Source organism: Pleurodeles waltl, chromosome 8, assembly GCF_031143425.1.
Source record: "Pleurodeles waltl isolate 20211129_DDA chromosome 8, aPleWal1.hap1.20221129, whole genome shotgun sequence".
NCBI classification, from domain to species: Eukaryota; Metazoa; Chordata; class Amphibia; order Caudata; family Salamandridae; genus Pleurodeles; species Pleurodeles waltl.
Genome location: NC_090447.1, coordinates 596,920,577 through 596,942,035, shown reverse-complemented (window position 1 = coordinate 596,942,035; position 21,459 = coordinate 596,920,577). Strand labels below are relative to the sequence as shown.

Below are 21,459 nucleotides of genomic sequence, written 5' to 3'. Positions count from 1 at the left end.
CATGCAATATAGGACTATGCACACAGTCAAATATACAAGCGAAAAGTTGTAGACATGTGCATGTACATAAAGCCTTATGTATGTACACTTACATGCAGACACATGAATGTGCAACACACAATACACAGTGACACGTACACAGATGAACAAAGTGACACATACACAAATTCATGTGCAGTTACAAAAGCATCGGCAAAGCCAACAGGTCTCGTCTATACAACAAAAGCTATTAGCTTGGCAAGGTGTTTTGCAATGTTGTACACCAGTGGCTGTTCAGCCTGACTAAAAGTTGGAGGCGTGGAGTTTCAGGGTGAAGTAGGAAAGCAGTGTTGTAGAGTGGATTTGTTGGAGAGGTGTGTCCTAAGATTTGTTGGAGTAGACTGTCTTAAAGTGGAGTAGGGGGATTAGAGTGTCGTAGAGTTCAGTAGAAGGGAGCAGAGTTAATTTGCAGAGAATATCGTAGACTGCAGTGTCGTAGAGTGAAGTGTGGTGGAATAAGGAGAGTAGGTTGGACAGGATTGAGGTAGGCTGGTGGACTGGAGTACATGTGGTGGATTGGCGTAGGGTGAGTTGGGCGGAGAGGGATTGGGTGGATTGGAGTGAGTGGACTGGATGGGGTGGATTGGAGTTTGGTGGATTGAAACGCGGTGAGGTGGATTGGATTGAGGAGGACTGGAGTAGGGTAGATTAGATTGGATTAGGGTGCAAGGATTGAATTGGAGTGATAGGACTGGAGTGAGATGGATTGGGGTGGGGCGGTTTGTTTTGGGGAGGGTTGGACTGGATTAGAATGGGGTGGTTTGGAGTGGGCTGGATAAAACTGAACTGGAGTGGGGTGGATTGGATTAGACTGGATTGGGGTGGACTGGAGCGGGTAGATTGCAGGGGGGTAAATCGGATTCACTGGATAGGAGTGTGGTGGACTGGACTGGAGGGGGGGTATTAGAGTGGGTGGTGTGGACTAGAGTGGGGGCTGGATGGATTGGAGTGGGGTGGTCTGAACTGGGATGGAGTGGATTGGGGTAGACTAGGGTATAGTGGTGTGGATTGCAGTAGAATGGATTTCAGTGGATTGGGGTGGATTGGAGTGGGTGGACTGAAATGGGGTAGGGTGGATTGGAATGGGGTGGACTTGAGTGGGGGATCACAGTGGAGTGGGGTGGGTTCAATTGCAGTGGAGTGGACTTGAGTGGGGGATCAGAGTAGGGTGGATTGGAGTGGGGTAGATTGCACTGAGGTGGGGTGGATTGATTAGAGTGGTGTGGATTAGACTGAATGGGTGGAGTAGGTGGGGTGGATCAGATGGGGTGGACTGGAGTGCTGTGGGTGGACTGGATTGGAGTGGGGTGGAGTGGACAGGATTACAGTGGGGTAGACTGACTGGAATGGGATGGGATGGGATTAAATGGATTTGAGTGCGTGGACTGGGTTGGACTGGACTGGAGTGGGTTGGACTGGATTGGAGTGGGTTGGATTGGTCTGGGGTGGACTGGAATGGAGGTAGGTAAATTAGAGTCTGTGTGGCCTGTGACTGGGTTATTGGAGTGGGGTGGATTTGTGTGAGGTGGACTGGACTCGAGTGAGGTAGACTGGATTGGGCTGTGTTAGATTGACGTGAGGTGGATTGTGGTGGATTGGAGTGGAGTGGATTAGACTGGGTTGAGGTGGATTGGATTAGAGTGGGGAAAACTAGAGTGGGATGGACTGGAGTGGAGCTGACTTTTAGATTGGACTGGGGCAGATTGTTTTGGATTGGAGTGGGGCAAATTGTTTTGAATTGCAGTGGGGTAGGATGGAGTTGCATAGATTGTTTTGGATTACAGTGGGGCAGATTGTTTGGGACTCCACAGGGGCAGATTGTTTTGGATTGAGTGGAGCAGACTGAAGTGGGGCAGATTGTTTTGGACTGAGTGGGGCAAACTGTTGGATTGGAGTGGGGCAGGTTGTTTTGGATTGGAGTGTGACAGAGTGGAGTTGGGCAGATTGTTATGGATTGGAGTGGGGCAGACTGTTTTGGATTGAGTGGGGCAGACTGGAGTCGTGGAGATTGTTTTGGATTGATGTGAGGCAGACTGGAGTGGGGCATATTGTTTTGGTTTGGAGCGGGGCAGATTGTTTTGGATTGGAGCGGGCTGATTGTTCTGGAGTGGAGTGGGGCAGATGGAGTGGGACAGTTTGTTTTGGATTGGAGTGGGGCAGATTGGAGTGTGGCAGATTGTTTTAGAGTGGCATGGGTCAGATTGTTTTGGACTGGAGTGGGGCAGACAGGAGGAGAACAGCTTTTTTGGTCCGGATTGGTGAAGATTGTTTTGGATTGCAGGGGACAGAATGTTTTGGACTAAATTGGGACAGACTGAAGTAGGGGAAGACTGTTTTTGATTGAAGTGGGGCAGACTGAAGTGGGGGAAGATTGACTATGATTGATGTGGGGCCTTTCAGAGTCGGGCAGATTGGAGTGGAATGGAGAGGGACAGATTGAAGCAAGCCAAAGTGGAGTGGGGAAGATGGTTTTGAATTAGAGTCAGGATGACTGGAGTGGGGCAGATTGTTTTGGATTGTAGTGGGGCAGATTGTTTTGGATTGGTGTGGGACAGATTGTTTTGGATTGGAGTTGGCCAGATTGTTTTGGATTGGAGTTGGCCAGAATATCTTAGATTGGAGTTTGGCAGACTGGAGTGGGGCAGATTGTTTTAGATTGGAGTGGGCATATTGTTTTGGATTGGAGTGGGGCAGATTGTTTTAGATTGGAGTGGGACAGATTGTTTGGGACTGGCGAGAGGCATATTGTTTGGGATTCAAGTGGTACAGATTGTGTGGGATTGGAGTGGGGCACATTGGGGCTGAATGTCTGGACTGGTGTGAGGCAGACTGGAGTAGGACAGACTATTTTGGTTTGGAGCGGGCAGACTGCTTTGCACTGGAATGGGGCAGATTGGAGTAGGGCAGATTGTTTTGGATTGGGGCAGATTGTTTTGGTTTAGAGAGAGGCAGATTGGAGTGGAGCAGATTCTTTTAATTTGGAGTAGGGCAGATTGTTTTGAAATTTAGTGAGACAGAGTGCAGGGGGGCAGATTGTGTTAGATTGCAGTGGGGAAGACTGGAATAAAGTGGATTGTTTTATATTAGAGTGAGTCAGGAAGTTTTGGATTGGTGTGGGGCAGACTGGAGTGGGGCAGATTGTTTGGGACTGGAGTGGATTGGAGTGGAGCAGATTGGAGAGGGACAGATTGTTTTGGGTTGGAGTGGGACAGAATGGCGTGGGGCAAATTGGAGTGAGGGAGATTGTTTTGGATTGACGTGGGCAGACTGGAGTGGGGCAGATTGTTTTGGTTTGGAGTAGGCCCGACTGCAGTGGCTCTGATTGTTTTGGATTGGAGAGGGGCAGATTGTTTTGGATTTGAGTGGGGCAAATGGTCTTGGATTGGACTGGGGCAGTCTTGGAACAGAGTGGGGTAGGTTATTATGTATTGGAGTGGATCAGACTGGAGTGGGGCAGATTGTTTTGGATTAGAGTGGGACAGATTGTAGTGGGGCATTGTTTTTGATTGGCGTGTGGCAGATTGTTTTGGATTGGAGTGAGGCGGACAAGAGTGGAAGAGATTGTTTTGGTTTGGAGCGGGCAGATTGTTTTGGACTGGAGCGGGGCAGATTGAAATGGGGCAAATTGTTTTAGATTGGAGTGGGGCCGATTGTTTTGGACTGAAGTGGGACAATTGAAGTGGGGAAAACTGTTTTCTATTGAAGTCGGGCAGATTGAAGTGGGACAGATTGGAGTGTGGCAGACTGGAGTGGGGTAAAGAGGACTGAAGAGAGAGTTTGGAGTTGGGAAATTGAAGTGGGGCAGATTGTTTTGGATTGGAGTGGGGCAGATTGTTTTGGATTGGACTGGGGCAGACTTTTGGATTGGACTGGGGCAGACTGTTTTGGATTGGACTGGGGCAGATTGGAATGGATTGGCGACAGACAGGTTGGAGTGGGGCCGATTGTTTTGGATTGAAGTGGGACAATTGAAGTGGGGAAAAACTGTTTTCTATTGAAGTGGGGAAGATTGGAGTGGGGCAGACTGGAGTGGGGTAAGGAAGACTGAAAAGAGAGTTTGGAGTTGGGAAATTGAAGTGGGGCAGATTGTTTTGGATTGGAGTGGGGCAGATTGTTTTGGATTGGACTGATGCAGACTGTTTTGGATTGGACTGGGGCAGACTGGAATGGAGGTGGGGTAGTAGAGTGGGTGGTGTGGAATAGAGTGGGGACTGGATGGATTGGAGTGGGGTGGTCGGAACTGGGATGGAGTGGATTGGGGTATACTGGGGTATAGTGGTGTGGATTGCAGTAGAATGGATTTCAGTGGATTGGGGTGGATTGGAGTGGGTGGACTGAAATGGGGTAGGGTGGATTGGATTGGGGTGGATTCAATTGGAGTGGAGTGGACTTGAGTGGGGGATCAGAGTAGGGCGGATTGGAGTGGGGTAGATTGCACTGAGGTGGGGTGGATTGATTAGAGTGGTGTGGATTAGACTGAATGGGTGGAGTAGGTGGGGTGGACTGGAGTGCTGTGGGTGGACTGGATTGGAGTGGGGTGGAGTGGACAGGATTACAGTGGGGTAGACTGACTGGAATGGGAAGGGATGGGATTAAATGGATTAGAGTGCGTGGACTGGGTTGGATTGGACTGGATTGGAGTGGGTTGGATTGGTCTGGGGTGGACTGGAATGGAGGTAGGTAAATTAGAGTCTGGGTGGACTGTGACTGGGTTATTGGAGTGGGGTGGATTTGTGTGAGGTGGACTGGACTGGAGTGGGGTAGACTGGATTGGGCTGTGTTAGATTGACGTGAGGTGGATTGTGGTGGATTGGAGTGGAGTGGATTAGACTGGTCTGAGGTGGATTGGATTAGAGTGGGGCAAACTAGAGTGGGATGGATGGGAGTGGAGCTGACTTTTAGATTGGAGTGGGGCAGATTGTTTTGGATTGGAGTGGGGCAAATTGTTTTGAATTGCAGTGGGGTAGGATGGAGTTGCGTAGATTGTTTTGGATTACAGTGGGGCAGATTGTTTTGGACTGCACAGGGGCAGATTGCTTTGGATTGAGTGGAGCAGGTTGAAGGGGGGCAGATTGTTTTGGACTGAGTGGGGCAAACTGTTGGATTGGAGTGGGACAGGTTGTTTTGGATTGGACTGTGACAGAGTGGAGTTGGGCAGATTGGTCTGGATTGGAGTGGGGCAGACTTGAGTGGGGCAGACTGTTTTGGATTGAGTGGGGCAGACTGGAGTCGTGGAGATTGTTTTGGATTGATGTGAGGCAGACTGGAGTGGGGTATATTGTTTTGGTTTGGAGCGGGACAGATTGTTTTGGATTGGAGCGGGCCGATTGTTCTGGAGTGGAGTGGGACAGATGGAGTGGGACAGTTTGTTTTGGATTGGAGTGGGGCAGATTGGAGTGTGGCAGATTGTTTTAGAGTGGCATGGGTCAGATTGTTTTGGACTGGAGTGGGGCAGACAGGAGGAGAACAGCTTTTTTGGTCCGGATTGGTGAAGATTGTTTTGGATTGCAGGGGGCAGAATGTTTTGGACTGAATTGGGACAGATTGAAGTAGGGGAAGACTGTTTTTGATTGGAGTGGGGCAGATTGTTTTGGATTGGACTGGGGCAGACTGTTTTGGATTGGACTGGGGCAGACTGTTTTGGATTGGACTGGGGCAGATTGGAATGGATTGGCGACAGACAGGTTGGAGTGGGCCGATTGTTTTGGATTGAAGTGGGACAATTGAAGTGGGGAAAAACTGTTTTCTATTGAAGTGGGGCAGATTGGAGTGGGGCAGACTGGAGTGGGGTAAAGAAGACTGAAGAGAGAGTTTGGAGTTGGGAAACTGAATAGGGGCAGATTGTTTTGGATTGGAGTGGGGCAGATTGTTTTGGATTGGACTGATACAGACTGTTTTGGACTGGACTGGGGCAGACTGTTTTGGATTGGAGTGGGGCAGATTGGAATGGATTGGCAAGAGACAGGTTGGAGTTGGGCAAATTGGAGTGAGGCAAAGGGTTTTGAATTGGAGTAGGGCAGATTGTTTTGGATTGAAGTGGGGCAGACTGAAGTGTGGGAAGATTGTTTTTGATCAAAGTGGGGCAGATTGATGTGGGGGAAGTTTGTTTTTGATCAAAGCGGGGCAGACTGAAGTGGGGATGATTGGAGTGGGGCAGATTGTTTTGGATTGGAGTGGGGCAGATTGTTTTGGATTGGACTGATACAGACTGTTTTGGACTGGACTGGGGCAGACTGTTTTGGATTGGAGTGGGGCAGATTGGAATGGATTGGCAAGAGACAGGTTGGAGTTGGGCAAATTGGAGTGAGGCAAAGGGTTTTGAATTGGAGTAGGGCAGATTGTTTTGGATTGAAGTGGGGCAGACTGAAGTGGGGGAAGATTGTTTTTGATCAAAGTGGGGCAGATTGATGTGGGGGAAGTTTGTTTTTGATCAAAGCGGGGCAGACTGAAGTGGGGATGATTGGAGTGGGGCAGATTGGAGTGGATTGGAGAGGGTCAGATTGGAGATGGGCAATTTGGAGTGGCACAGATAGTTTTGGATTATAGTGGGGCAGATTGTTTTTGATTGGAGTGGGGAAATTGTTTTGGATTTGAGTGAGGTGGATTGTTTTGGATTGGTGTGTGGCAGACTGAAGTGGGGCAGATTGGATTAGAGTGGGGCAGATTGTTTTGGATTGGAATTGGTCATAATGTCTTAGACTGGAGTGGGGCGGATTGTTTTAGATTGGAGTGGGGCAGATTGTTTTGGATAGTAGTGGGGCAGATTGTTTTAGTTGGGGCAGATTCAAGTAGGTCAAATTGTTTCAGATTGGAATGGGGCAGATTATTTTGGATTGGCGTGGGGCAGACTGTTTGGGATTGGAGTGGGACAGACTGATGGGGAAAATTGGAACGGGAGAGATGGTTGTGGACTGAAGTGGGGCAGATTGTTTTGGACTGGAGTTGGGTACATCGGAATGGGGGAAGATTGTTTTGGATTGGGGATCATTTCTTTGGATTGGAGTGGGGCACACTGGAGTGGGGCAGATCGATTTGGATTGGAGGGGGCAGACTGTTTTGGGTTGGCATAGGGCAGAGATTGGATTGGGACAGACTGTTTTGGATTGGTGTGCGCAGATTGAACTGTGGCAGATTGTTCTGGATTGGAGTGGGGCAGACTGTTTCAGATTGGAGTGGGACAGATTGTTTAGTATTGGAGTGGGGCAGACTGTTTGGGATTGGAGTGGGGCAGATTATTTTTTATTGGCATGGGGCAAATTGTTTTGGACTGGAGTAGAGCAAACTGGAGTGCAGCAGAATGTTTTGAAATGCAAAGGGACAGATCGGTGTGGGGCAGATGGTTGTGGTTTGTAGTGAAGCAGACAGTTTTGAATTGGAGTGGGGCAGACTGGAGGCGGGAGGTTGTTTTGGTTTGGAATGGAGCAGATTGGAGAGGGGCAGATTTTTTTTTTTTATTGGAGTGGGGCAGATTGTTCTGGATTAGAGTGGGGCAGATTGTTTTGGACTGGAGTGGGTCAGAGTTTTTGGACTGGTGTTGGGACGATTGTTTTTTATTGGAGTGGGGCAGAATGGAGTGGGGCAGATGGGGCTGACTGGATCTGGGAGGGTTGGGAGGATTTGAGCATGGTGGATTGGGGTTGTGTGGTTTGGCTTTTAGTGGGGTGGATTGGTCTGGAGTCAACCGGATTGAGTGGGGTGGATTGGTGTGGGGTGAGGTGGATTGGCTTTGACTGGAGTGGAGCAGATTGGATTGGAGTGGGGTGGAATGTGGTGTACTGTACAGTTATGGGTGAAAGCGTCCTTTCAGAAATTTCAGATAAGAAAGAAACAATGTTTAGAAAGAGATAATCACCATCCTTTGAGAACAGCACCCAGGAACAAAAAACAAAACAAAACAAAACAAAACATGAGCGCAAAGTGAGAAAAGCAGACGAGGCAAAATAAAAGAAAAGAGTTAACTATAGAAAACAAAACTTTGTAATTTTGTCCTGATGAGCACATTTTTGCCAGTCACACCAGGCTTTTGTTTGCATGGCATTAGAAGTTAAAAAGAAGTATCTCAATTACGTCGGGAGTTGCATATGGGCTCTGATGAAGTTCAATCAATCAGTGCTTGGTCCCTGCTCCACAGACAGAAACGGAAATGATGCTTGGTCTGCGGTGACCAATTACAAGGCTGTAAAGAAGAGTGCCAAGCAAGCCAGCTAACTTCAAGTGACAGGTGGGCTGAAAGCCCTTTTTAGTTAAAAAAATCTCGAAAGCAAGATGCATGCGCTAGTGCATGCTCTTGCAGGCTCAACCCTAAAAAAGGAAAGCAAGGACATGTATGGAGAGATGAAGACAATCATGCACATTGACAAAACTAGCTCTTATACAGGCACATACATACACAACCATTGTGGCATGTACACAGACAAATAAGTATGCATTCATATAGGGCTCAGAACACCTGCACATGAACCCATATTCATAAGCTGAGGTACTCTCACACACACAGGTACAACCACATAGAAGGATATAGGCACATGGACACTTATATGTAAGCACATATAAACACAAGCAGCACATGAACAGACATAGATATCTGTTGCGCTCACATAGTAAACACAGGTAAACATTCACATTTTTGCAGGCGCTTGTATACAAACACTTGTATGGACATCTAGTCAAACAAGTTGCTAAACGGCCAAATACAGATAAATACACTAACACAGGCTCCGCTAAATGCTGGGCTTTCTTTACCCACAGTATTTCTTGGCACTGGAAAAGGGAGGCGAATAAGTCCCCTCCCAGTTCGGCTTTGCCTCCTGCACTGACTGCCATGGAGCAGGGCTGAATGATGCCTCTCCTGCAGCCTTACTTTGGGGCCTCCTACCTCTTACTTTAGAATCCACCCCACCAACAAGCCCCACACCAACACCACCATAATCTGAATATGACAGAGGGGAGCCAGAGGCAGCAATCACCGGCTCCAGGGAAAGAAATTAAAGAACCACAATCTGAGTACAAGCAGCAAGAAACAACAGTAATCAAGAAAGCAATCAATACTTGGTCCATGCTCCAGGGAAGAAATAAACTCATGGACACAAACTGAAGCAGACACGACCTCACCAATGAAAGCAAGAAAATAAGAGTGACAATAAAGCCAGCCGATAGCAAGTGACAGTGGCTAAAAGTTCCTTTTTTTTAAGGAACAAAAGATCTTCACAAGAGACGGCACGTGCACTATCTCAGGCAAGACTACACAAAGAACTAGAAAAAACATTTTGTTACGAAGATGCACCAAGCCCTTAATATCAGACTCGGGATTTTATTTTTGTGGATTCAGTTTTTCACAAAGAGAGACAATTACCTGGCAGGCCTCCTAAATAGGTCTTCACACCCCTCTGCAGATGTCCATTTAGAAGTTTAAGGCTTGCCTCCAGCTGCATGTTGTTTACTTCACTCTGCCCAGCTATCCCATCCACAGTCAGAACAATGTCTTGTTTGTTTACGAAGAGTGCCAAAGAGTGATCATTATCACAAACGTTCACCTCCAAGCTGGACACAGTTGTGTTCTCTATGGCGAGTAGGATCAGCTGAAAAGAAAAGAAGAAGAAAATACTCAAACTCTTTGTAGGGAAGCATCTTTCTCTGTTGTCCTGAACTGTATTTTTGAAAACTATTTGCATAAATATGTCGGAAATCTTCCTGAACCAATTTTTTGTGTTGTTTAAAATGCTATCTATCTATTTACCCTACCTGTCCGTAAACACGCACCTCACAGTTAATCGGAAGTTATGGTTAAAAAACACACAACCTAAAAGCCACTGAAATTCACTAGCCATGGTTAACTTCACAATCCTTAACTTGAACAACAGTCATGCAAACTATAACTCGCACACCAAATACAATGCTCATGACATCATCATCAATCGGACAGATGCAATTACCATGGTTGTTATAAATAATGTTACTGAAAAGGGCTTAGCTTTGGGTGGTGTTTGGGGTGTTAAACCCCCTTAAAATTGTACTCTGTAGTAAATAGTTGGGTACAAGGGCTTTGAATCATGTGTGATGAAAAGTGTATGTCGGATTTCACCTGCCCGCACTGACAAAAACAAAACAAAAACAAAAACACAGACACACACACTCTCTCTCTCTTCTCTGTTTTGAAGACCTTAAATTGTTGATTAGCTTGAAAAATATTGTGTTTTAGGTGTCCCTAACAATCTACCCACCTTTCTTATTTTCACTGCCTCCTAATCCCCCCTTATGTTGTTCTTCTCATATGAAGTGTTTAAGCAAGATATCCCCATAAAAGTTTTGGAAAGCTGAAGCTCTCACCCCCATCTTACTGATCATGTTACGCCCCTGGTTACTGATGAGATGACATATTACATCACCTTAAACACTAGGAATAATATGATTATGAAAGTTTAATTATTAGTTGTTTTGAGTATGTGTTATTATTTAATGATATGTTATTTTCAGGTGTTGCTACTTATTGGTATGAGTATTGTGAAGCCATGATCGCGGTATTTATGCCTCAATGTTTACCATTATTTCATTTAGTTAAAGAGTATCTGCATCTATCGGCACTCTTTCCACATAGTATTATTAAGGTCTTTAATTCTTTCTTTTTTGTTCTTTTTGCTTCACCTTTTCAATTTATTCAGTAACTGTGCCATCTCGTATACAGTATTTTGTAAAATTGCTACAGAAATTCTACAAAATAACTTAATCAAATATATTTACGAAGCCGGGCTCACACTGGCTCACCAGAGCCATTTTTTCACCAAATTATTTGCTGGCCTGGAAAGGTCTTGATTATATGCATTTAAACTGTATAATGCCTGTACTTAAGATCAATTCTAGATCCCAGAGGGTCCGCACTCAACAGACAATGAAGCTATGACTTAAAAAGGTCCATGAAAATCGGTCCTAATCTGTAATTTCTTGGAATGCAAATTTGACTGAGGATGTAGCTCAGGGGTCAAAGCGACTGCCTTGGGAGCTGGAGATACGGGTTCTAGCCTTGGCGTGGGTGCAACGTCCTGTAATTCTGGGCAAATCATTTAATCGCCCCATGCCTACAGACAGCACCTTCACACCCTCGCATGTGATAAGCCGCGCTATATAAATCTATTTTTTTTTTAAATATTAGAATGGTGAATCGTCGCTAGAACATGAATTTGGACTGTTAAAATTATTGGCACAATGTCAAGCTTTTGGTCTCAATCCTCAACTTGAGGTCAGGAGGCCAGTCTCAATCTGCTATTCTCAATCTTAAACCTGTGATGAGGACTGGGAGCTAAAGTCAGACGCTGCACCAACAATCTTCTCTCCTGTGAAGGTTTATATTGTCAAGTCTTGCTACCAAGGACAACATGTGCAGGACCACAAGGGCAGGTTACCAAAACCAAAAAAACTAATATAAACAACGCAGACAGTTAAAGACTCACTTAACAAACTGCCACTCAAGAACAACAAATAAATTTCGATGTTATGGAACAGAAGACACTTTGAACTGAAAAGAATGTTTGAGTTAGAATAATGGACATAAACGATATATAAAATAATAACTAGGACTAGAATGAGTTCTGAACATTGGCAGCAGAAGGATGTTAATGAACACAGACAACTTCAGCTCTTTCAATACCTGAGTCCCAACAGAAACAACTTATAAGAAAAGGTATTGGGTCCCCATTAATCAAAGTGTTGAAGTCATGGGCCATTAGTTATAAACATAAAAAATAAAAGGGAAGCAGTAAAAGCCTATAGTTATTTAGGGACAATTCCTCTGTGAACAGGGCCCAACATTTAAAGGATACTGAGTTATCAGCATCCCAGACCTGCTTTGACCTGAAGTGATTTAACCATCAAAATGGAGGTCTCTCATAAATACACATCTAAGAGCCCTAATTCCACGTTTGATGTATGACCTAACTTGCCTAATAATCAATGACTGCGTAAACATTATTAAATGTTCTCTTTGAAAATTGTGGGGCCGGTGCATTTCAACTGCACCGTAATAGTTTCTGCATTTATTGGGTACACATACGCACAAATCAAGGTGTGGTATGTCCCATTACTGAAAATTCACCTACTTCATGTTTTAGGGAATTATTCAAGAAAATGACCAAAATGACTTCTGTTGGAACACTGCCCCATAAAGTCCAAATAAGGGAACCCTACATTAGTCATCTGTGAGAAAGATGCGAACTTGTGGAGCAACCTTTTGTCAAAGAAACACATTTTCGGAAGTAATCTGGACATGAAAGAAATGAATAGTATGTGCCCGACTTTGCAGGCTGTACGTCTTCACTGTGAAACTTTACTGCATAATCTCACTCTCTGCCCAGGATTACAAGTACCAAGGCAGAGCTAACAATAATTAATCAGGAAGTCTAAACTTATTGTGAGTAAAATATGTGCCTGTAAATAATACAATTCATTGAAATTGCAAAGGCTTTGCTTAAGTGCTATTACAAAATGTACAATAATTTGAGCCGTATGACAAGTAATTAGTAATTTATCTTATGTATATCTGTGTCCCATGGTGACTGGGTTTAGCATTCTTTGCACTGTTATAAAATGTAATTTCACACGAGGATTTTATATTTTATGGGATTCTAAATCATGTTTCAGCGTCTTGTGTTTTGTGTAATATGGTTTGTATAAGCAACAGTATAAATGAATTTAAATAAAGTTTACGATGTAGAGGGAGACAAAAGTGCAAGTAAACTGCTGTGTACCTGTTGCTTTGTTTTTGTTGAAGAATGATAATCGATAAGCGACAGTGACATGGGCACCACCTTATCATCGCTGACCAACGCAAATAAAACACCAGTGTCAACGGCAGGACGAATTTCAGCAGTGAGTGCTATTGTCCAGTTTTTGTCAGCTTGCTCTCCACCAGATGAAGCTGCTGTTGAAGTAAAAGAGAGTATCTGTGTTAGAAAGCATGGGAGAATAGCTTTGTACAATTATAAATGTTGTGAACCTATCTTTGCAAAATACTGACAAATGGGTCTGAGCAATAGGCCCACCAATGAGTCTGAGGAGCAGAGAGCTGGACTGATATGGCAGTTAATGAACCACTGAAAATTGCTCCACACCGATAGAATATAAATGCATTACTAAATCTCTTGCTGCAGTCACTATGGACACTAGGATAATTACAAATTAAGAGTTATGTAATTATCTGGGAAACTGACCTTAATCCATGTATGGAGTGTATTTGAGTAATAAAGAAAGCCTTGTATCATACTTGAGACTTGTTTGGAGGTTTTAGCAGGGGAGCGCAGCTACTCGTAAACCCAGGAGACAGACCGGAGACCGGTTCTTCTATCGGGGAGGAGCCGTCCTCTGCGACCGAGCGCACAGCTTCGGGAGGGACACACATGGAGCGGTGAGGGAGGAAGCGGACACCTGCCTTGCCAGCAGGGATCAGCCGAATCAACCCTAGCGATCAATGGGGTGAAAGATGTCGCAGCCAGATCGCCCTCACATCCAAGCCTTGTATCATACTTGTATGTGAATATGTTTTGAGAGAGAAAAACAATGTTTCACTTTATGTCTTGTTGAGTCTCTGCTTCTAAAAGTGTAATTTTAGTCATTCTAGATTGTCCTTATTTTCCGGACATTTGGGATCTGTATGGCGGGAGGGTTGACGTTAGTTGAGTATACTCAGAAATATGTTGTCACCAACTGAAGAAAAGTGCAGTCAAATGTTTATTACATGCCGGTGAATACCTATTAAAAAACATTTGTGCGTTATTTAAATAAATGTTTTTCAAAATTGGCTTCTTACAGAGAGATCTGAATGTCTGGGCGAAGACTATTCCAGATCCCTCACTTAAAAAAGCATAAATAATTAGGACGATCTATGTTTCAGACAACTGAAAGCAAGGCACTGTAAAATATGAGAATCTCTTCTGACAATACAATTGCCTAACAAACTATTTAAAAGGTGGTGAGTTTGATGTTAAATTCAAGCTGTAACCCAATGGTGCTAAGTGAGCAGGAACTGGAAAAATATTCACTAAGATAATTTAACACAGGCCCTCTTAGACCTAAAAAATCAGCCCCTGGCACCCTACAAAAAAACCTTTGCCCACTTAAAAGCAAAGCCCTTGAACCGCCAGTCCTTCTCAACCCAGTTCAAAGAGAATACCAGCAGGTACCACAGCGAATTCCACCCTAGAAAATGGTACAAAAGATATTGGATCAGAAGTCACTCACTTTTATTCACACCATTCCAACGATTACAATTAGGCATCAACAAAGCAACAGAGGCTTTCTTGAAAATCTGTCCAAGGCATTGAAAAGTAATATACCATATCTACAAAAAGGTAGTGATCCCCTCCTGCCCTTCCCGTTGCAAAACCTGTGCTGTTTTCTTCTTCTTCCTACTCCTTTTATCACAACATTGCTACAATCATGGAAAACATTGCAACATCATTCTTTCCCACTTACCCATTGAATGCAATAAAACTGGCACGCCAGTTGCTACTTTGTAATATCACTCTAGTCGTTCAACAGAATATTACAAAACCTGTCAACTTTCAAAATATCACTATCCCACAAACCTTGTCAAGTTCTACCTTTCTATTTTTGCTCACCTTATCACCACCTCATCAATGGCTTTCCATTAAAAGCGGGGTTACTACACAAATTCAAAATAGGCACTAATAAAGTCCATCTTGAAAAAACATTGAAAGTGACCCAAAACACTATAACTACAGATCCAACCTGGCCCTATTCTGTATCAAAAATACACTTCAAAATAAGGTAACTACAAAACACTCTAGCCATTTGGAGACAACAATTGGTTGAGAGATTTCCTCTATCATCCAGGCATGAAAGTGTGTGACTTAACATCAGAGAAGAGCAGGTAAGCTAGCTTACATCCATCTAATCGGTAAAACTATCTCAGTACAAATACCTCCTTAATAGTTTCACCCAACAAGTCTAACCAGGACCACTACTCTCCAAAATAATTTCTGTATGTGCCAGAGTCTATTTTTGACAAGCTGGGACAGGAGGTTGTGTGGAGTGGCGCAGGCCTGTTTAGGTTCAGCCTAGACAGCGCAACACTGTCTCTACCAGACATGCTGTGTTCAGTATATGGGCTTTAACCACGCCCACTCTTGCCATTCGTTCTTTGTTGTGTTTGTCTTGAATGGTTTGTTTGTATTGGTGCATTTTTCCTCAATGTCCCTTCTTTGTGTACTGAGTTTCCTCCCAGGCGATTTCACTAAGAGAACGTTTTTGTTGGCCATCACACGATGTCACGCTTCCTCCTGTTACAGCGTGTGATGGCCCCCTCCTCCTGTCTGGTTTCGCCTTTAATCCCAGCCGTAATCCTTTCTCCACCAGGTATTCTCATGAGCGCTTCCTCACTTTAACTCCCTCTTCCATTGTATCTTCTGTTGAGAGGTATATTTTTTGATGTGGCAATCTTACTGTTTTTATTTTGTTGCGCGTGTCCAATACTTTTTGTTTGTTTTGTACTTGTCTCCTTGTTTTCTATTCACGCTATTCCTCTCTGCTCCTGCTTGCCTGTCGAGTTTCAAATCGGTATTCTGCTGCTTTGGTCTGTTCGCCAGAGTCCTCCTCAGCACAGTGCTGTGCTGCTTCTGCCTGTTCTCGTTGCCTCAGGACCAAGCCCGACTCTCTTGCAAGAGGTGGTGCTGACGATGGGGCAGCCATTCTCCCAGAAAAGAGCCAGGGAGCCCATGCGGCACCCAAAGGCAGCAACAACAACCAACAGAGCAAGCGGGTAACCAACGAGCCCTCCACTTTTCGTGTGTTGCAGTAAAGAATGTAACTAGAGGCACGCTATTAAGTTGCGTCTTTGTAAATGTACTGTGAGCTCTGGGTGAAAGAATGAGGTGAATACAGGTAAGAGGTGACGGTCAGAATGATTTCTTTTGTACATGCAGATGCAACCGGTGCAAGCTGTGTGGTATGTGGGTAGGTCGCAACTACCAATTCGGTGTAAGCTGCGGTGTGGGCGGCGGGGCGCTATAACACCTATCCCAAGACTGTAGAAAGTGAAAGTGTGTCATGCTGTTTGTCACGCCATGCATTGTGATCTCACTTTGAAACTGTTGGTGAGTGTCTGGATACGAAGTTACGAATGAAGGGAGACAGCTGCTGTTTTTCTGCTAGTTTGGGTGGGTTGCCCAGCAGTTTCACTAGCAATTCACTGCTTTGAAAAGAGGCTTGGGACCCCTGACTGTCCACACGGGTACCAATGAGCCCTCCCTGGTTCTGAACCTGCAAGAGAACCAGGGCCTCTTAAAATTGCTAGGCAAAAAATGTGTGGTGAGTGCTCAACTCCCAAACTACCACCTCAGTATCCTAAGGAACCTCATGCCAGATTTTCACACTTAGCAGTCCACTTCACAGGTGACCCAGCAGGGCAATCTGAGCATTCTTAACCTGTTACGCAAGTATTGCATGGTGAGTGCTGAACAAAACACTCACCCCTCCAGCCCAAGGAATCCTACCTCTTTCCTTCCTGAGTGCCAACACCCCACCCTTTGCCCCTACAAACTACCATTCCAATCACATGGGGAACCCTCAGCTACCCACCCCTTCCTAGTATTAGTCCCATAGGAGAACCAGAGCTGGAAAAAAAACACTGTGAGAGTTCAGACCATTTACTCTTCTGTGCATCCTACCAAAACAGACATACACCACACACACACACACAATTCAACCCTTCACAATAATTTGACAGTTCACAATTGGTGCATTCCAGACATTACAACCAAAAGTGGTTTAATATTCCTCATGGGTGTGAGTTTACGGTGCTAGCCTCGCCTACATTTAAACTTTGCAGCAGACTTTGTACCTTTGCCTTGGGTACTTGTCACGGTCCAACTCTGCATGTTATAAGACAGGAATGTGAGGTAGAGTTTTTTTGACAAGTAGCTCTGCTTGGTCGCAGGCAATTTAGAAATCATTTACTGGTCACGCAAGTCTTAGCGGCCTTCCGCCTTTCACTGTGATTGGATGTTGCTGCTCAGCGGCCAAGGGCAGGCTCTTCTAGACAAAGTACCTTTATGAGGCATGATTGGGTGGGAAACACAATACCTGCTTTCGGAAAGGCATCACTGAACGCATATCGTTTCTTACCTAGCGTGTTTTTCTAATAAATCCCCCTACAAGAACGTGGCTTGAAAAAATAAGTCATAGAGCCTTTTAGCCACAGGTGTTTGAAAATATCAAGTGATTTAACACCAGTCTTTCGTCTTGTAATTGCACTCATTCACGACTCAGCAGGGTCCAGAGTTTATAGGCCGAGCCTAGGTAGTGTGCATGCTCTGTCTGCAAGACATGCTGTATTCAGGGGGTGAATATATGTTTATACGGCAATGCTCTCTGCCCTTCTCTTATCATGTGGCTATGCTCTATGGGATCGGACTATATGGTTACATGACCATGTTTCTTCTAAATGCTATTTTTAATCTGGTGCCTTCTAGGGGATGTTCTGACCATTACAGTCTAATGCCAGGTGTATGAAGGAGTGCTGTATGGCTAAATTCATATAAGGTCCCAAAGGCGAGACCTACTGGCTACGCCAGTGCTGGTTTCATTACTGCTTACAAGCCTCCCATGGCTTGCATGGTCTGTACTGCTCTCTGAAATCAGGAGGCGGAAAGAAGGCGATCAATGGAGTGGTGCAAGCCTGTTTCCCACTAACCCACTGCCTTGTTTAGCCTACATTCATGTCTTTGACAGTGGAATAGAGAAGGCTGCAGCCCTGTCTGTGCCAGCCCAGAAAGAGGAAACAAACTGCAACGTGGCACTGTGATATCACTACTTGCTTGTACAGATTATTACATGTGAATAGTGACATCTTTTTCTTATTAAAATGTGATCTAACGTGCTAACAACAAAGTAATGCATATATGCATTTATAGGGAAAGTAGAATGTTTTAGATAACATTCCTACTAAATTAATAATAATTCAGCACGCGCTTTCTTTGGTTATCAACTTCTGAGCTTGGGTCACTGTCACCTGTGGAAAAAAGTAAAGAAAAATGAAAGAAACAGGCAATGGAGACAGAGACATATGCCACTTACTGTAGCCAATATTGAAAAAAGCAAACCCTTTTCCAGGGTAGAATGATCCTCTGCCTGCAACGGCATAGCACTGCATTTTTTCATGAAGTCGTACGGTTTCTTGAGTAGTGCTGTCCTCACCATTTAACCAGTTCCAACCTCTCATGCATCCATCAAGCCGAGGATTTATCTGGAAAACAGTTTATAGTAACAGGGTTAATACTTTGGGTAAAACTACCCAGTTTCAAGAACTTAAATGTAAATCCCCAATTCAATACACATTCTAAAATGCTTATTTCCAGCACGTACGTATTCATGCACGCATTCCTCTGCATCAATTCTGAATCAGGTTCTGGATGGTCATGCATAGGCATATCAGCAATCATAATGAGAATATGGATTATGTAAATCTACATTAACATACAGGTAAACTGTAGGAAGTTGGCTCTGTATGTGCTATTTCAAAGTAAGGAATAGCATGCACAGAGTCCAAGGGTTCCCCTTAGAGGTAAGATAGTGGCAAAAAGAGATAATACTAATGCTCTATTTTGTGGTAGTGTGGTCGAGCAGTAGGCTTATCAAAGGAGTAGTGTTAAGCATTTGTTGTACATACACACAGGCAATAAATGAGGAACACACACTCCAGCCAATAGGTTTTGTTATAGAAAAATATCTTTTCTTAGTTTATTTTAAGAACCACAGGTTCAGATTTTACATGTAATATCTCATTTGAAAGGTATTGCAGGTAAGTACTTTAGGAACTTTGAATCATTACATTAGCATGTATACTTTTGACATAAAACACAATAAGCTGTTTTAAAAGTGGACACAGTGCAATTTTCACAGTTCCTGGGGGAGGTAAGTTTTTGTTAGTTTTCACAGGTAAGTAAGTCACTTACAGGTTTCAGTTTTTGGTCCAAGGTAGCCCACCGTTGGGGGTTCAGAGCAACCCCAAAGTTACCACACCAGCAGCTCAGGGCCGGTCAGGTGCAGAGGTCAAAGAGGTGCCCAAAACGCATAGGCTGCAATGGAGAGAAGGGGGTGCCCCGGTTCCGGTCTGCCAGCAGGTAAGTACCCGCGTCTTCGGAGGGCAGACCAGGGGGGTTTTGTAGGGCACCGGGGGGGACACGAGTTCACACAAAAAGTACACCCTCAGTGGCACTGGGGCGGCCGGGTGCAGTGTAGAAACAAGCGTCGGGTTTGCAATGTAAATCAATGAGAGATCAAGGGATCTCTTCAGCGTCGCAGGCAGGCAAGGGGGGGCTCCTCGGGGTAGCCACCACCTGGGCAAGGGAGAGGGCTTCCTGGGGGTCACTCCTGCACAGGAGTTCCGTTTCTTTAGGTGCCGGGGGCTGCGGGTGCAGGGTCTTTTCCAGCCGTCGGGAAAGGGAGTTCAGGCAGTCGCGGTCAGGGGGAGCCTCGGGATTCCCTCTGCAGGCGTCGCTGTGGGGGCTCAGGGGGGACAACTTTGGTTACTCACGGACTCGGAGTCGCCGGAGGGTCCTCCCTGAAGTGTTGGTTCTCCACCAGTCGAGTCGGGGTCGCCGGGTGCAGTGTTGCAGGTCTCACGCTTCTTGCGGGGAGTTGCAGGGGTCTTTAAATCTACCACTTGAAACAAAGTTGCAGTTCTTTTGGAGCAGTGCCGCTGTCCTCAGGAGTTTCTTGGTCTCTTGGAAGTAGGGCAGTCCTCTGAGGATTCAGAGGTCGCTGGTCCTGGAGAAAGCGTCGCTGGAGCAGGGTTCTTTAGAAGGCAGGAGACAGGCCAGTAGGACTGGGGCCAAAGCAGTTGGTGTCTTCTTTCTTCTTCTGCAGGGGTTTTCAGCTCAGCAGTCTTCTTCTTCGGTAAGTTGCAGGAATCTAAATTCTTAGGTTCAGGGGAGCCCTTAAATACTAAATTTAAGGGCGTGTTTAGGTCTGGGGGGTTAGTAGCCAATGGCTACTAGCCCTGAGGGTGGGTACACCCTCTTTGTGCCTCCTACCAAGGGGAGGGGGTCACATCCCTAATCCTATTGGGGAATCCTCCATCTGCAAGATGGAGGATTTCTAAAAGTTAGAGTCACTTCAGCTCAGGACACCTTAGGGGCTGTCCTGACTGGCCAGTGACTCCTCCTTGTTTTTCTCATTATTTTCTCCGGCCTTGCCGCCAAAAGTGGGGGCCATGGCCGGAGGGGGCGGCCAACTCCACTAGCTGGAGTGTCCTGCGGTGCTGCCACAAAGAGGTGAGCCTTTGAGGCTCACCGCCAGGTGTGACAGCTCCTGCCTGGGGAAGGTGTTAGCATCTCCACCCAGTGCAGGCTTTGTTACTGGCCTCAGAGTGACAAAGGCACTCTCCCCATGGGGCCAGCAACATGTCTCGGTTGTGGCAGGCTGCTGGAACTAGTCAGCCTACACAGATAGTCAGTTAAGGTTTCAGGGGGCACCTCTAAGGTGCCCTCTGGGGTGTATTTTACAATAAAATGTACACTGGCATCAGTGTGCATGTATTGTGCTGAGAAGTTTGATACCAAACTTCCCAGTTTTCAGTGTAGCCATTATGGTGCTGTGGAGTTCGTGTAAAACAGACTCCCAGACCATATACTCTTATGGCTACCCTGCACTTACAATGTCTAAGGTTTGGCTTAGACACTGTAGGGGCACAGTACTCATGTACTGGTGCCCTCACCTATGGTATAGTGCACCCTGCCTTAGGGCTGTAAGGCCTACTAGAGGGGTGACTTATCTATACTGCATAGGCAGTGTGAGGTTGGCATGGCACCCTGAGGGGAGTGCCATGTCGACTTACTCGTTTTGTTCTCACCAGCACACACAAGCTGGCAAGCAGTGTGTCTGTGCTGAGTGAGGGGTCTCCAGGGTGGCATAAGACATGCTGCAGCCCTTAGAGACCTTCCTTGGCATCAGGGCCCTTGGTACCAGGGGTACCACTTACAAGGGACTTATCTGGATGCCAGGGTGTGCCAATTGTGGAATCAAAAGTACAGGTTAGGGAAAGAACACTGGTGCTGGGGCCTGGTTAGCAGGCCTCAGCACACTTTCAATTCAAAACATAGCATCAGCAAAGGCAAAAAGTCAGGGGGTAACCATGCCAAGGAGGCATTTCCTTACACAACCCCCCCCCAAACGAAAGAGGATGAGACTAACCTTTCCCAAGAGAGTCTTCATTTTCTAAGTGGAAGAACCTGGAAAGGCCATCTGCATTGGCATGGGCAGTCCCAGTTCTGTGTTCCACTATAAAGTCCATTCACTGTAGGGAGATGGACCACCTCAACAGTTTTGGATTTTCACCTTTCATTTGCATCAGCCATCTGAGAGGTCTGTGGTCAGTTTGAACTAGGAAGTGAGTACCAAAGAGGTATGGTCTCA

The 21,459-nt window shown here is 45.5% G+C and overlaps 1 protein-coding gene across 2 annotated transcripts in view; it reads right to left on the bottom strand.

Annotated features, from left to right (window-relative positions):
• The window catches only part of GAS6 (growth arrest specific 6), a 333,398-nt gene that overhangs the window by 43,570 nt on the left and 268,369 nt on the right, over positions 1 to 21,459 (bottom strand). The window contains exons 12-14 of one of the 2 annotated variants that reach the window (XM_069204632.1): positions 18,121 to 18,289; positions 12,777 to 12,949; positions 9,392 to 9,617 (exon numbers count right to left, since the gene is read on the bottom strand). In XM_069204632.1, the coding sequence (XP_069060733.1) occupies positions 9,392 to 9,617; positions 12,777 to 12,949; positions 18,121 to 18,289 (568 nt within the window). The remainder of the gene's footprint in view (positions 1 to 9,391; positions 9,618 to 12,776; positions 12,950 to 18,120; positions 18,290 to 21,459) is intronic. The other variant, XM_069204633.1, reaches the window with a different exon arrangement.